Here is a 17,926-nt window from a genome sequence, read left to right on the forward strand (position 1 = left end):
AGAGGGTTATAATCACTAGACGGATGCTATATGTGCTATATATGTATATTTGCTTCTGAAAACTCCTTCGGGAAGGATGGGGCTTTCATAACGTCCCTGTTCCAAGTGAAATGGGTACGTTTTCCCAGTGTTATCCAATCTCATTCAGTGATGTAGTGCTTTGACAACGGTGACTGGAACTACTGGTTCCAAGGCCCGGCCTACACCTAATAGGGGTGCAGGCAGCTCACACAGGGCACTGCAAGGGGTAGCACCCATGGTAGGAGAAACGGAGACATAATTTCCTATAGCCACGGTTGCTGTACCACCGCTGAGCCCCAGGGTCACCGGCTCGTCTCCTCAGCAAAAAACCTAGTATGCATTGCACCTGCTACCTTATAATCACGCTGTGATCAGCAGCAGTTGGATGCAATAATTGCATGCAAATGTGCATTGGCTCGTTTAGTTAACAAATCGAAGTAGATTGGTCTATCAAAGCGATATCCCAATTAGTCGGTTTCTGATGTGACATCTGTGTTCCCTCTTTCAGGGATTACCAAACGTAACTGAGATGTTTGACAGCAATAGTACAATTTATATAGAATACAAAGTATCATATTCATACTCCGTTAAAAATGGAATCAATGGAATCAGGTGGCAGCTGGAGCACAGTAGGATGCTGGGTAATGAGATTGCTGCAGGTACAGTATTAACAACACGTTCACAAACACACACACACACACAAACTAAAGCACCCTCAAAGCAAGTCAAGATTCAGAAGAAATAGTTTAATATGTCCTGTGTTTTCTGCTATAGGGGCTATAGTGATTTAGTGTTTGCTCGGCAAGCATCACTTGTTCATATTTAGGGTTTAAAAGAGATGCTGAATATATTCAACTGACTGCAGTGTCCATTAAGCTAGAGTTCTATTTATTTATTTTAGCTCTGCTTTTAATGCAATGAAGATACACATTCCCTTGCAGACACTAATTGGTTTAATAGTTAATGATAGCCTCATAATGTATCAGAGTTTCTTTCCAATCTTCCACAAAGACTACGGCCCCAGTTAACTAAAGGCTTGCCTACATAAAAACATGGCCATCAATACTCCCGTGCACATAAAACAATCTTTTGTAATCAATTTAGTTTAATTGTGCAAAGGCATTTTTTGCCCCAAGTCCCTGTTAGTTTCCACTGATCTCATACACGTTATCTCTGCAGTCCAACTGATGGAAATACAGGATTACACATCTGTTAAACTTGAGTTATGGACCTGTAAAAAAAAGAGCAGTGATGTAACACAATAAGGGAAGAAATCTAACCATGAAATTGTGGATGAAAAAAAGAGAGAAAAATGAGAATAAAAAAAACAAACACTAGCATGCAGACCACCACAGCAAGCACAATGCAGCACCCTCGCAATATAATTTTTCAGCTCAGCATAAAAAAGCTTTCCTATAGTATTCCAGTCCTTGCTAGAGCAACTGAAGCAAACAATCAACTATGGGTGGTAAGACATTGTAAAAAGATCTCTGGGATGAAGTTGTGGACAGGCACAAGTGGGAAATTGAGACTTTTCAAAGGCTTTATCAATGCCTTCGAAAACCACAGTGAAGTCTATTATTAAGAAGTGGGAGGAACAACACACACCCTCCCTGGATCAGGACATCGCTCCAAACTGACGAAAGAGCTAGAGGAAATTTATCAGAGAGGCAACCAAGAGCTACAGCAACTCTCAAGGAGCTGCAGGAGTTTATGACAAAGAGTGATCATCTGGTGCACAATACAACAATATTACAAATTCTCAACAAATGTGGCTTGTGTGGGAGGGTAAAAGAAGAAAAAAAGTCACTCCTCAAGAAAAAGGCCACATGCAGTCAGACTGAGCTTTGCCAAAACACACTTTGAATTTTCGGAGGCAGATGAGTTATTATTTGGCCTCAACACCAAACGATATGTCTGGTGGAGACCCAATCCAGTCAGCATCCGGATAACAGAATTCCTCCAGTAAAGAATGGAGCTGGTGATGTCCTGTTATGGGGTGTTTCTTTGCAGCAGGGACTGGAGCACTGGTCAGGATAGAGGGAGAAATGGACAGGGAAAAAAACTGACAAATTCTTGAGGAACATCTGCTGCCCTCTGCCAGAAAGCTGTCAATGGGAAGAAGGTTTAGCTTCCAACATGAGAATGACCCAAAGCAAACAGCAAAACCGGGCACACAGTGTTTGAAGGAGAAAAGGGTGAATTTCCTTGCATATCCTTGTCAGAGGCCAGACTGAAACCCCACTGAAAATCTATGGAAGGACTTTGAAGACTGCAGTCCACAAACATTCACCATCAGATTGATCTGAACTTTAGCAGTTCGGCAAAGAAGAGCATGCAAAAATTGCCAAGCCTAGATGTTCAAACTTAGTAGAGACACATCCCAACAGACAAAAGGCTGTAATTAAAGCAAAAGGCAATTCAACAAAATAATGATGCAGGGGAGTGATCCTTTTTCCAACTCTGTGATTGTTTTATAAAAAAAAAATTCTAACATGTTGGTGTTTTATCTTTCACTTGGATGTTGTAAGTTGCACTGAGTATATACAGCTGGATAAAAACAAAAACAAAAACAAAATAAAAAAAATAAAGTGTCCCTTTTCATTTCAGGCTGCAAAGCAAAAAATGTAATAAAAATAAAAAAGGGATTATTTTAAAGGGGGCTGATTCTTTTCTATACCCACTGTAATACAGCACACGTCGCACAAGTCATATGGGTTACTTGTAAGATCCATTTTTCTGAGCATATGTCCCCATTCACTTTCACTGAATGAAATCGAAAACACAGTCCGTAAGTCCAAAATAAAAATAAAAAAAAAGTTTAAACGTTAACTACCCAGATACAAAATACATTTTCAATTAGGTGAATACATATAAATGAATACATTTAAATATAAGGTTACCTGTCTTGGGTTCCACAGAGAAGTAAGGCTGTCCATGTATGATGCTGTAGACAACTCTGGCGCTATTGCCATAGGTGGGGTCATCTGCATCTGTCGCTGTCACCTGAACCACCATGGTGCCTGTGCATCCAGAAAATAAGCAAAACAAAAAGCTAGTGAATTTTAACTCCAATATGACCCATTCATTCCAGGTCTTGGATTCTCTACTAACAAGCTCATAAGCTGAATCAAGTGTATTGTAGATATTCCTTCATTCTCTGACTTTGACAATTATGTAATTAGCAATTGTCAAAAGCATAACCATAGCCATAATATCTGGAGTTGGAGTTGCATTTTGAGTTTAATTAGGTGATGTTGTTTTTAAATACCCCATGGCTTTACTTAAGGTACCATAAAACACTCTAGCATCCCTAGTGTTAAGGAAGAAAACTGCCAATAAAATTAGGGGTGCTCCGATCAAAAGCCGGTTCTCTAATCAGCTGTAAATTCCATCAGGTGCGTGATTTCACATAAAGCAGATGTTACTACACAGAGCCCTTAATAATAATAATAATAATAATAATAATAATAAACTTAATTTTATAAAGCGCCTTTAAAGGCAACTTCTCAAAGCGCTGTCCACAAACAAGCAATACAAAGGTCAAACAATAAAAGTAACATCAACAATCAAATGCCAATTTTAAAAAATAAGTCTTAAGTCTACCTTTAAAAATTCCGTAGCCCTGTGCTTCCTTAAGATCAGGAGGCAGAGAATTCCAAAGGACAGGAGCATATGAAGAAAAGGCCCTGTCACCCATAGATCGTAAGCGTGTTTGAGGAACAACCAACAAGTTGGATTGTGAAGAACACAGTCTCCGAGTTGGGGTATAGGTATTTAACAACTCAGATAAATAATAAAGGGCCAAGCTATGCAATGCTTTATGTCAGCATGATAATTTTAAAATCTACTCTGAATCGGACTGGGAGCCAGTGTAAGGACTCCAAAACTGGAGTGATGTGATTGCATACCCTGGAACCAGTCAATATCCTGGCGGCCGAGTTTTGTACATATTGTAGTTTGTTAAATGTAGACTCAGTTGTTAACTGAGAAGATGCGCAAATAAACAGCTTCTCTCTGTGTAGTAACAGGTGCTCTATGTGAAATCACGCACCTGATGGAATTTACCGCTGATAAGAGAACCGGCTTTACTGATGAGATGCGCATTAACGATCGGCCGATCGTGATCGGAACACCCTTAAATAAAATTCTTTTTAATAGGTTAATAGGCTCATGACTGGCTACACTAGGCCATCATTAGATTAATGTGGGCTTCTCACAGAGAGGCTGCGGTGATCTCACTCTCTAGGTCACTAAAATGGGCCGCTGCTACAGTTGTTTGATCAATGTGGCCGTGGAGAGACACCTGTGGCTGAACCTTGTTGAAATTGGGGGAAAATAAAGGAAAAAAAGCTTTCTCCTCAATGTTTTGGTTTCTCCATCTGGGCTTTTTAGTACTTTTGAGATAGCTGTCGGGAAGTTTTAGGGAGGCAAATGCGACAGCAATGAAGTTGAAGCTGCCTCCCCCACTGGGGTCCCCTAAGTGGAAAGCTATGGCATCAGCATCTCAAAAACGTTGGGACAAGGCCATGTTTACATTGTGTGGCATCCCCTCTTCTTTTTATAACAGTCTGCAAACGTCTGGGGAATGAGGAGACAAGTTGCTCAAGTTTAGGAAGAGGAATGTTGTCCCATTCTTGTCTAATACAGGCTTCTAGTTGCTCAACTGTCTTAGGTCTTCTTTGTTGCATCTTCCTCTTTATGATGCACCAAATGTTTTCTATGGGTGAAAGATCTGGACTGCAGGCTGGTCATTTCAGGACCCAGATCCTTCTTCTACACAGCCATGATGTTGTAATTGATGCAGTATGTGGTCTGGCATTGTCATGTTGGAAAATGCAAGGTCTTCCCTGAAAGAGATGAGGTCTGGATGGGAGCATATGTTGTTCTAGAACATGGATATAGCATTCAGCATTGATGGTGCTCTTCTTTCCAGATGTGTAAGCTGCCCAGTCCACACACACTCATGCAACCCCATACCATCAGAGATGCAGGCTTCTGAACTGAGCGCTGATAACAACTTGGGTTGTCCTCGTCCTCTTTAGTCCAGATGACATGGCGCCCCAGTTTTCCAAAAAGAACTTCAAATTTTGATTTGTCTGACCACAGAACAGTTTTCCACTTTGCCACAGTCCATTTTAAATGAGCCTTGGCCCAGAGAAAATGCCTGCGCTTCTGGATCATGTTTGGATATGGCTTTCTCTTTTGACCTATAGAATTTTAGCCGGCAACAGCGAATGGCTGTCAGGATCCTGCCCTGACAGTCTTGTTTGTACTGTCTTTGTTCAATGTGTCTTTGTTTATTTTGTGCCTGAGCACATGGTTGTGTCTCTTGTGTCTGCCACATGCTCCTCTTGTCCCACCTCCTTGTTTCCCCAGGTCAGACCCCCTTGTTTAGTCCTCATTAGTCAGAGTGTTGTCACCTTTTCCTCATGTCGCTGTATGTTTCTTTATTGTGCTCTCTTTCCTCTTGTAGCTGCCGGTTGGTTTTGGCTGTATGTTTGCCCAACGTGTTTTTTGCAGTTTTGAGGTTTTCTAGTTAAATCTAGTTTTTGCTTTTTGGACTTTCTTGTTGAGTCCAGCTACTTGTTTCTTCAAGAGTTATTTTTTCCCCCTAGGTCTTTTCTTTTAGTTCCTTTTTAGTTGAAGTTCATTTTCACCTATTATCAAAGAGTTATCCTTCTAATCTTTTGCTAGATTTAAGTCTCTAGTCAAGTTTAGTATTTTCCCTTAGCATTTACTCGTATGGGCCTAACCTTTTTATTTTTTTCTCTAGTTTTTTTTTCTTGGTTTCTATTTACCTTTTTCTCCCTGTTTTTTGGGAAGGAGTTTATTGTTCCCCGTATTGTGTTGTCTAGTGTGCTAGTTGTTTTGTCCTGTCTTGTGGTGTCTTTGTCTGTGTCCTCCCCCTCCAGCCCTGCCTGGCTGTCTGTGGTTCCCTGACCGCTGGTTCCTTCACCCTTGCAGCTGTATTCTTTCTGGGCAAGTGATCTTCAAGCTGCAGTTCATCTTCCTGTGATTCAAACAACTCCTTTTTATCTATAATCAAATAAGTTCATGTTCATTTCTTCACCGGACACTCATTACTGTGTCCGTCTGTCATGAGTTTGTTTCCCTTCGTTTGTGTACTAACTCTGTTCATAATGCCTCTTGTTTCTTATGGATTGATCCCCATTTACACGTGAAATCTGAGGCATTTTTGGTGATTTTGTTTTGAGCAACGCTTGTTAATCACATTACATAGGTGCTCTCAAACATAAAGCCTTTGACATTGAGCAGCTCCAAAAAAAAAAGGACTATATTGTATCTATATCCTCTATTGTATTCTACAACAAAAACAGAGCGCCAGTTTTATTTTGATCTCCTGGGTCCGCTATTAGATTATAGCCCGTTAGTATCAGCAAGCGTGGTTGTTGGTCATTGCTAATGCTCTATTCACACACATTACCATTGCTGTACTCCCTGTTACTTGCTTTAATGGCGGATGAATGTCTACCTTTTGACTGCAGGAGAGTGACACGTTGAATGCAGCTCGAGGCCGTGGAGAAGCAGATTCATGACCTGGAGGTGAAGCAGGCCCAGCTGACAGAGCGGAGATCTGCACTGGAATCATCCCGGGCTGATGCTCACAAATCTGTGTTAAGTATACAGCATGCTGTTAACAGTCCCACCACGTCTACTCCGTGTGTTTCTCTGCACAGGCCCAGTGCACCCAGGACGCGATCTCCCCAGATGTCCTTCACTCCAGAGCCTGGACACCATGGACCCTGGTTGCATCCACAGTGGAGGACGCGTGCCAGGCCCCGGGTGATGACTTCTCCCCCTCCGGTCTTTGAGATCTCCACCCGGAACCGCTTCGCTCCCCTCCGTGAGGCGGGACACGACGCTGTGATCATTGGAGACTCCATCGTCCGACAGGTCCGTGATACGTTAGCCGAAGGTAAAGCGCACACTCATTGTTTCTCTGGTGGTCGTGCTTCACGCCGGGGTTAACGACACCACGCTGCGGCGGACGAAGACCCTGAAGAGGGACTTCAGGAGCCAGATCGAGACGGTTCACAGCACGACGCCCGTGGTGACGATCATCGTGTCAGGATCACTGCCTAAAATAATTTGCAGATTTCCTCTCAGACTTTCTGGTTACAGTTGATAATGCGCTAATCATGGGAGATATTAATATTCACGTTGATAATACAAATGTTGCATTAGGACTTGCGTTTACTGACCTAATAAACTATTTTGAAGTCAAGCAAAATGTCACCGGGCCCACTCATCTGGCCAGAACTATTGTTCCAGCTACCAAAGACAAATTTGCAAATAACCTGCCTGATCGATCTCAACTGCTATTTGTACTTAAAAATACACATGAACTAGACGAAATTACTGACAACATGGGCACTATTTTCTCTAATACATTAGAAGCTGTTGCCCTCATTAAACTGAAAAAGGTTAGAGAAAAACGTACTGTGCCATGGTATAACAGTAATACTCACTTTCTAATGAAAGAAACTTGTAGTCTTTGAATGCAAATAGAGGAAATCTAACTTGGAAGTTTTAGAATTGCGTGGAAAAACTGTACATGCTACTATAGACAGGCTCTAAAAACTGCCAGGGCCGAGCATATCCACAAACTCCTTGAAAATGGCCAAAACAATCCAAGGTTTTTATTTAGCACAGTGGCTAAATTAACAAATTACCAGACGCCACCTGATTCAAATATTCCATCAACATTTAATAGTAATGACTTACTGATAAAATCGATAACATTAGAAATTCAATCGTGAATGTAGATTCTACAGCGTCTAACACTTCAGTTTCATCCATCGCACCCAAAGATAAACTGCAGTGCTTTACAACTGTAGGACAGGAGGAGCTAAATAAACTTATCACTGTATCTAAACCAACATGTTTATTAGATGCTCAATATTATCTTGTCGTTATCTTCAGGTCACATACCAAAACCATTTAAGCTGGCGGTTATTAAGCCTCTTATTAAGAAACCAAAACTAGATCTTGGTGAACTGGCAAATTATAGCCCTATTTCACATCTTCATTTTATGTCTAAAATTTTAGAAAAAAAGTTGTCTGCTCAATTGAGCCCTTCCTGCAAAAAAAAATGATCTGTATAAAGAATTTCAGTCAGGCTTCAGGCCCCACGATAGCACAGAAACTGCACTTGTTACAATTACAAATTACCTGCTCCTTGCGTCAGATCAAGGCTGCATCTAGTTCATAGTTTTACTTTATCTTAGTGCTGTGTTCGACACCATAGATCATGACCTACTCCTAGATCAATTACAAAACTATACAGGTATTCAAGGGCAGGCTGTAAGATGGTTTAGATCATACCTGTCTGATTGCTACCATTTTGTTTATTTAAATGGATTCATCTCATTTATCACCAGTAAAATATGGAGTGCCACAAGGATATGTCCTAGGTCCCCTTCTGTTTTCAATATACATGTTGCCCCTTGGTAATAATATTAGAAAATACGGGATTAGTTTCCACTGTTATGCTGATGATACTCCGCTATATATCTCAATGAGACCAGATGAAACTTTTAAATTATCTAAGCTAACAGAGTGTGCTAAAAATATATAATATTGGATGACCAATAATTTTCTCCTATTAAATTCAGATTAGACCGATATTAACTATTGGACCCCAAAAACAGTACACAGAATCCAGTAGACTACAGTTTGCAAACAGACTGATGTACTGTTACTTCCTCTACAGTCAAAAAATTTAATATTAGACAGCAACTTCTCTTTTGAAAACCATATTTCCCATATTACAAAAACTGCATTCTTCCATCTTAGAAATATTTCCAAGCTACAAAATATGTTACCTGTTTCTGATGCAGAAAAGCTAGTTCATGCATTCATGACCTCCAGACTGGACTACTGTTGTTTATTATTATTATTATTATTATTATTATTATTATTATTATTATTTTATTTCAAGCATACAATAAAATTGTACAGTGTGTACAAAAGACATTCGAAAGAAAACTGATCAAACAATTAAAATTAACCGCTGCTTAAAGTAGTGGGATGAAGTTTAACCCTTGTTAATTCCCATCCTTTCTTTCAAACTCTTAATACATTAGTTTACTACTTTTGGTATTATCCACTTTTTTTCCAAAACCCTAAACAAGCACACATTTTCATACATTTATACAAAATATGTTAGCAGCAACATTTTCTAGTTTAACCAACTCATTTCCCTTCTTCTTTATAACATTCAAAAATAATTTCTTTAAATATTTTCCTGAATTGTTTTATAGAACTTTTTATTACCAACTTCATTGGTAATATGAAATTTAATTTTCCTCTCAACACATACCCTTCTTCTCTCAGAGTAAATAACTTTTGTACATTTTGAGGTAAATCATTACGTGTGTAAATCCACAATCTTTTAATTTTTGCTATTTGGACTCCATTAAAAAATATTGGTATGTTCCCTATAACCTGCCCCATGAATGATCCTTAAAAATGTCTTCTGTAGAATGACAAGTGGCTGAACTGTTGTTGTGTAATTGTTTCCCCACATTTCTACACAAGAAGTGAAATATGGCAAAACTAATGAACAATGGAGCATACGTAAAGACTTCTGATTTAAAACTTGCCTTGCTCTACTAATTATTGTTATACTCCTTGAAACCTTACTCCAAACCTGACTAATGTGTGGTTTCCAATTCAATTTATTGTCTATTATGACTCCTAAATTTTTTATTTCATTAACCTTTTCAATGTTCACTCCATCCAGCTTTATTTCAATTTGCATTAACAAACATCATTAATTCTGTTTTCTTTAATATTCCAATTATAGCATCATTAAAGATTTCATTTGTTAGAACATTGTCAATTAGTGTGGCACTATGGGTCGTTATCCTTGTAGGTCTAGTGATTTTTAGCGTACAAATTGAAGCTGTAGATTGTGTTTAGGGGGTTGGGTATCGTTTGAATTTTATCAGTTCTGATTCTTTTCGATTCCTATTTTCGATTCCAATAAGATAAAAAAAAAATCTGTCTTTTTACAAAGCATTCTGTTGCAGCTGAATAAAATGAGGAGGAAAAATCAGCAGCCTACAAAACACTGCAAGAGGAATTTTGCCTGTGCTTAAAAAAAAAAAAAGAAGAAGAAAATTTCATAGCAAAAACAACTAGGGCCTGGTTCCCCAAAACTTTCTTATCGCTAAGTAGTGCTTAACCTATTCCTTAACCTCTCTCTTAACCTTATGGCACGATTCCCGAAATGTTCATACGCTAAGTATATCTTCTGTTAGTCACACTTTCGTAAGGTTGCTCTAGACCATTCGTAAGCTCTCTCTTAGCGTTGTTTGAGCTCAAGACGCTACTGTAAAGCAGTCTTTAGAAATCAGTGCAGTACAAGTCAAACTATGGTATGTTGACAATGTTGTGGCTCAACAATTATTATTATTTTATTTTTATTTATTTATTTTATTAAGACTCCTAATAAATTATGTTTGCAATGGATACAGGCGTATTTCTGAAGTTGACTTTGTGGTATCAGAACTTATATGGTGGTAATTAGCCTAGGCTTTTTCGTAATGTAATTAAAGCGAATTGGCAATTTTTTTTGATAATTAAAATCTGGCAAAAAATTTGACTCTAAATGGCTAAGATCTATAAATGGGTAATCATGGTTGTGTCCAGTAAGCGACCAGCTATAGCAGAGCAACCCTATCTCACGGTGAATTCGTACTAATTCGCAAGATTTAACCAAGTGGCTAAATCGTACGAAATCATACGAGCTGGCTCGTACGAAATCGTACGATTTTGTTCATCGCATTTAATACACCCCTGTGTAACAGCGAATTCGTGCTAAATCGCACGAATGTATTAAATCGTACTTTATCATACGATTTTGATCATCGCATTCAAGAAGCGTTACCCAGGTCTCGTTGTCACAACATCGCGTTATTTATCAACATGTTTACACACGCGGCACGCCACATCTCAGTGAGTAGGCTGTACCAGACGGTGTTTCGATATAAAGTTCATTATATGTGCTTTATTAATGCAAATGTTCTCTGAATTGTATTGGAGCTGGCTCGTGTGAAATCGTACGATTGGTTCATCGCATTAACACATCCTGTTTATTCCACAGTACTTGCAGGTTTTGGAGGCACTGCCGATTTCTTTGTAGCAAGCACTACACTGGCGTGTTGTGGATCCAGGTGCCATGTGTGTGAGAGAAAGAGAGAGAATGTGTACAAGAGAGAGAGTGAGAGAGGGTGAGTATATGTGTGTGTGTATTGTGTAAGAGAGAGAGAGAGAGAGAGTGTGTGTGAGAACGAGAGAGTGTGTGTGAGAGCGAGAGAGAGTGTGTGTGTGTGTGAGAGAGAGAGAGAGAGAGAGTGTGTGTGTGAGAGTAAGAGAGAGAGCAAGTGATGGCTCTTAAAAGAGCCGTTGGTTTAAATGTAGAGCGTGTGTAGATGGAGTAAGAGATGTATGTGAAGAAACTGGAAGACAAAAAAAAAAAAAGTTCCAACTTTAGGATATTTTCTGAATCTTTATTTATTAAACATTTTGTGTGTATAACTATTTACAACAAATCCCGAGATCCCCCCACAATCATAAGACTGTATATTAAAATAAATAAATAATATGGCAATAAAATAAAACTGATAAAAAAAAGCAAAGTAACGTTTGCTGTTACTGTAAGTTAACGTTACTACAAAATAGTACCACAGTAGAAGTAGGCTAACTGCGGTAAAAACATGGTAAAATTTGTGTACCAAACACAAATACCACAGTGGAAGTACAGTGGTAGTTACTACTTCCATTAATTCGAAAAAAATATTAATATAATAAAATGATCGAAGATCTGTCACGTTCAGTTAAAGCTGATGCTAGCAGTCACACGCTAATTGATAATGTGTTTGGTGGGTTTAACTTATTTTGAACCAAAATAATGTAATATTGATGACAATACAATTCAGAGAACATTCAGAAGCCGATCTGGATTAATAAAACAAATATAATGAACTTTATTTCGAACAAAAAGACACCGCCTGGTATATACTCGCCGATATATGTGGCGTGCCGCGTGCGTATGCGTAAGCTGCTGATAAATAACGCAATGTTTGTGCGAACGAGAACTGGGTAACGCTTCTTGAATGCGATGAACAAAATCGTATGATATAGTACGATTTAAACAATTCGTATGATTTAGCATGAATTCGCTGATACACTGGGATGTGTTAATGCGATGAACCAATCGTACGATTTCGCACGAGCCAGCTCCAATACAATTCAGAGAACATTTAGAAGCCGATATGGATTAATAAAGCACATATAATGAACTTTATATCGAAACACCGTCTGGTACAGCCTACTCACCGAGATGTGGCGTGCCGTGTGCGTAAACATGTTGATAAATAACGCGATATTGTGACAACGAGAACTGGGTAACACTTCTTGAATGCGATGATCAAAATCGTATGATAAAGTACGATTTAATACATTCGTGCGATTTAGCACGAATTCGCTGTTACACAGGGGTGTATTAAATGTGATGAACAAAATCGTACGATTTCGTACGAGCCAGCTCGTATGATTTCGTACAATTTAGCCACTTGGTTAAATCGTGCGAATTAGTACGAATTCACCGTGAGATAGGGTTGGGATCCAACGTGTCCTTTTGAATTGAATTGAACGTATTGAATCAAAGACGGAGCCGGACGTGGAAATTATTTTTTTATTAGGCAAAATGTCAAAAGGGCTTAAGTTTTGCCGGACATGGCTATATTAAAAAAAATCGCCTCCCAAGACAGCTCATTATGGAGCTGCTGGTCCTTCTCAGACCTGCGCTTTTTTGCTTTAAGCCCTGAAGGCCAACGCTACCTTTTTTTTTTTTTTTTTTTTGCTGCAGAGAGATTCATCAAGGTCGAGACATGGTTGAGCAATCGATACCAACTAATTCAGCACCCTCACTTTGGACAGCGCTCTTGTAACATTGGACATAAGAGGCAGCATGTTAAGAAGCTTCCTAAGGGACACTTTGAGGATCACACTTAGGAACATAAACAACTTTGGTAAGATATCTTTCGAGGTCTTCTTAGCACGCTAAGAGTGAGCGTTATCGGGGAACCGGGCCCTGATTAATATACACTTCAAATATTAAAGTATTTAAGACAAGTAAACAATCTGTAATAAGATCGGAACAAACAAATCAATTAGCAATGTCATAAATACAACTAAACAAAATTTCAGGTACAGAAACTAGTTAAAAGTTTTAAAACCGTGCATAGTTTCTTTTTATGAATAAAATAAAGATTAATCAATTAAATATTATTAAATATATTCAGTCATGATTCGTGAATAATTTTCTTGTGTTCTTTGTTTAACATTAATGACAGGCAGCGCGTCTATTAGGCTATTGTCCCTTTAAGCCAAAATGCTGTACATGTGTTTTCTTTCTCATCAGTTTACTTTCACGTAAGACAAAAATGGCTGTGTTTATGATGATATACTGATGTAGTTTTCTGTATATAGGTCGACAAATCTAAAAGTCAGTTTTGGCTCAAAGGTCCGAGAACGGACACAAACTGGGAACCCGCAGTGCGACCGCCGACCGCTGCTCTCGGTGCACACACTTGTGCTTCGAATCATGTGCGCTGCACACGAACAGGGCGCAAATTCTTTCCGTTCCTGCACTTAATAGTTTTCGATCAAGTTGAAATGCGAATGCAGGAATCGTTAAGCAGAATCGAAATGCACGCGTCTTATTGAATACCTGGTTCTTGGAAATTTGGAACCGGTTCTAAAATGGAATCCAACAACTCCTCCTGCTTCATGTTTTCTGTCCATGTGTACAAAATCATATCCATCAAACTAAAAATTTTCTTTTTTTTTCCTTATGCATCCATGTTTCAGATAAAGCAATTATACTGAATGGTTGTGCCAAACTAGTTTGCATAGACTTGCATAGACTACTATTTATATGTATGACAGTCTACCATCTTTGTTGATTTGTGCATTTCATCTGTAGCCACAGTTTTGTTGTGGCCTTTACAGTTGGCAATCCATGTATGTCAGAAACAGTCGAGCAACGGATAAGGACAGCAGTTCGCGGGACTGCCCAGTTTCGGTCTGGTAAATAGTGAGGCATGGCCAAAGCCAGTGAAAGTACTTATTTAGCTGTTTTGGGAAGCCTTTTTCAGAAGAAACAGTTGAACAACAGTTAAGAACAGCAGCTTGTAAGTGTTTTGCCTCATTTTCTCAATAGACTATTGTGTGAATGTCATTGCTAGGAAAGTTTGGTTTAATTACGGTGTCTTACCCTGGTAAATAAATTTTGAAGTGGCCCTTGGTTTTGCATTTGCCTATAGCGGGACTGCCCAGTTTCTAGTAATGTGACATTTGAACCAAGGCTTCGGAGCTTGTGTCGAGAAAAAAGGGGCGTGCCAGATGAAGCTGCGATTTGAGGCTTGTGTTGTTAACATGGAAATCACGTGACTGATGACAAACGAGGCCTCGGTTTGTGTGAAGTGTCGTTTCCGGATAAAGGGGGTTCAAAACTCACGCCACCTTGTGGGTGTTGTCAGGAGTAGATGAATCAGTTGTAGTAGAGTCAGCGAGTCAGATTTAGAGTTAGATAGTTGTGTCGTCATCGTTATTGTGTCATATATGTGTTAGGGCTGTATATTATTAGATTATATCAGGTTATATTAGTTATAGTATATTGTTATTATTAAAGTCATTATATTATAGTATTTTTATATTAATTAGATTTTTTTGGATTGATTTGTTTTTGTTTTTTGGATTTGGACTGGACTGCTTTTTGATTTGGATTGTCTTTTTGGATTTGTTTGCTTTTTGTGACATCTTCCTTTTTCCTTGTAATGGAGCCAGCAAGAAAGAGGAATCCTCCTCTGTCTGGGAGTTTTTTTAAATGGTTGGTCACAATAAGGTATGTGTATTATTATTATTATTATTATTGTTTTACTATCTTGAAATATTATACAGCCCTTATAGTGAGTATTATAATTAGATCATGTCTATTCATTTATGTTTCTAGGTGAAATGTTTGCTGTTCCTAAAGGAGCTGACATGCAACAATAACACCTCCTCCATGCTCAGGCATTATCGAGCACTGCACGAGCATGCACAGACTACTAACAATCTTTATCAATCAAATCAAATCAATATTTATCCGAATTGAATCTCACAAGATCTGAGGATCCACTAGTATATTGGGCTCAACATAAACATCTGCATCCTCATTTATACCAGCTGACACTGACGTTTTTATGTTCCCCCGTATCCTCTGTTCCATGCGAAAGGATCTTTTCGAAGGCTGGAGAGGTTCTGTCCAAAAGGAGGAATCGTCTAAGCCCGAACACAGAAAAAATTCTGTTCCTCAATAAAAAGAATGTGTGATCCTTCCTTCACCCACCCAGTGTTGCAGTTTGTTCCTTTAAATCCATAGTCCCATAAGCACAACACTGCACTAAAACTAGTAACAGTTTAATGCACAAAACACACCAGAAACAATTCTTAACCTTTCCCACCCCACACTTTTCTGTTGTAATTTGCGTTATTACACTCCCTCCACCATAAGAACTACACTCAACACAGTCTAACTTTTGTTGTTCCTACTGTCACTATCCAAACAATTTATGAATAATGAATGAACTGTGTGTGACAGTTGTCTCTGCACAAGTAAATTCAGACAGAAAGAGAAACATATTTTATTTGATACCCAGGCAATGGACAAATGTCTGCTCAGGTCATTGATTCAGTATTGTTATTGGTCTGCTATTTCTTTGCACAGTAGCTAGGTGTCACTAGTGAGCAATAATGAATGAAGCTTCGAGTAATGAACCTTTTGGTGAAGCAATGGGCTGCGAGGTCTCAGTGGTTCAGGAAGCCTCATTTTGCCATCACTACCAGTTTCCGTCTGCTAAATAGTGAAGAGTGACCAGCTGACTTCAATCACAGGTAATCAGGCAAATATAAAAGCTGTAGTTTTCACTGCAGCAGCAGTCGTGTGAGGCCTCCTTGTGTGAAAAGTGTAAAGACCATCAACTTTACCTGTACGACTCCACCAAACAATAACACAGATAAGGCACTTGAGTATTGCTTTTCTCCCCTTTTTTATTCTTTGTATAGCTTGTTCTCAACTACTTATTTCGGTCACTAGTAGTCACTATGTGCTTTCAGATCTCTACTAACACTCGGAGAGCATGCAATGTATGTAGAAGGAAGGCCTATCCGACAAATCTACGGTCTGACCTCTACTACTACGCTCTCTGTTCCAGTTGGTCTCTGGAGCTGCCAGTCTGCAGTTAACAAAGCAGACTTAATCTCTTCTATTGATGCTCATTCCGGTCTCAACCTCATGGCACTGACTGAGACTTGGATCAAACCTGAATACACTGCCACTCCCGCAGCCCTCTCCACTAATTTCACTTGTTCCCACACTCCTCGTCTGTCTGGGAGGGGTGGAGGTACTGGTCTCCTTATATCAAAAGAATGGAAACTTGATCATCAACCATCACCTACAGGGAACGGTTCATTTGAATCCCATGCCATTACTGTAACCCACCCTCGTTAAAATCCACTTTGTGGTCCTTTATCATCCCCCAGGTCAAAAACTTCTTGGAGGAGTTGGATGTGCTGCTATCAAACTTTCCTGAAGATGGTACTCCTCTGGTACTGCTTGGTGACTTCAACATTCACCTAGATAAAGCCCAGGCTACTGACTTCAAAACTCTGCTCACCTCATTTGATCTCAAGCGAGTGTCTACTATAGCCACAGACTCACAAATCAGGCAACCAACTGGACCTCATCTACACATGCTATTGCTCCGTGGACACCTCTTCAGTTGCTGCACTACACACCTCAGACCACTTACTCATTACTGCTAACCTAGCACTTACTCCTGAAGTGGCACACACTCCAACACAGGTCACCTTTCAGTGGAACCTATGCTCACTCTCTCCATCTCGCCTATCTTCTGTGGTTCATCCTCACTTCCTTCACTTTCTCAGTTTTCAACTCTGGACACAAACAGTGCTAAGGACACTCTTTGCTCCACTCTAACCTCTTGCTTGAACAACTTTTGCCCACTGTCGTCTAGACCAGCACGCACCACCACATCTGCCCCATGACTGTCTGATGTCCGTGAACATCGCTCTAAACTCAGGGCTGCAGAGAGGAAATGGCAGATATCAAGAAACTCTACTGACCTCAGTGTGTATCAGTCTCCACTCTCTTCCTTCTCTGCAAATGTCTTCAGTAATAAAACATCCTACTACCACAACAAAATTAACAACTATTGTGACACTTGGACATTCTTCAAAACATTCTCTCCTTAATCCACCTCCACCTCCTCCATCGACTATTACAGCTGACAACTTTGTAGTTTTCTTCACAAATAAGACAAGAACCATCAGTGACCAGTTCTCCACACCGCAGACTGAGGATAACTTCACAATGATCATTGCACAATCTCCACCCTCAGAGATGGACGTTTCCAAACTTATCCTGTCCAATCATCCTACTACTTGTCCACTTAATCTGATCCCCACTCACCTCATTCAAGCGATAACTTATTCAGTCATACCTATACTTATTCACATTATCAACTCCTCTCTTCAGTCTGGAAAATTTCCCTCACCATTTTAGCAGGTTCGGGTAAGCCCACTGCTGATGAAACCATCTCTAAATCCATCGCTTCTAGAAAACTACAGGGCCCGGTTCCCCAATAACGCTCACTCTTAGCGCACTAAGAAGACCTCAGAAACATAAACAACCCTTGTAAGAGATATATCTTTTAAGTGTGTTCCTTAAAGTGTCCCTTAGGAAACTTCTTAGCACGCTGCCTTTTACGTCCGACGTTACAAGAGCGCTGTTTCAAGTGAAGGTGCT

General features: G+C 39.6%; 1 protein-coding gene across 1 annotated transcript in view; it reads right to left on the reverse strand.

Moving 5' to 3' along the window:
* Positions 1-17,926, reverse strand: part of LOC127946141 (cadherin-7) — a 107,246-nt gene that overhangs the window by 71,763 nt on the left and 17,557 nt on the right. Inside the window, exon 4 of the mRNA XM_052542469.1 lies at positions 2,925-3,044. Coding sequence (XP_052398429.1) covers positions 2,925-3,044 — 120 coding nt within the window. The remainder of the gene's footprint in view (positions 1-2,924; positions 3,045-17,926) is intronic.

Source organism: Carassius gibelio, chromosome A24, assembly GCF_023724105.1.
Source record: "Carassius gibelio isolate Cgi1373 ecotype wild population from Czech Republic chromosome A24, carGib1.2-hapl.c, whole genome shotgun sequence".
NCBI classification, from domain to species: domain Eukaryota; kingdom Metazoa; phylum Chordata; class Actinopteri; order Cypriniformes; family Cyprinidae; genus Carassius; species Carassius gibelio.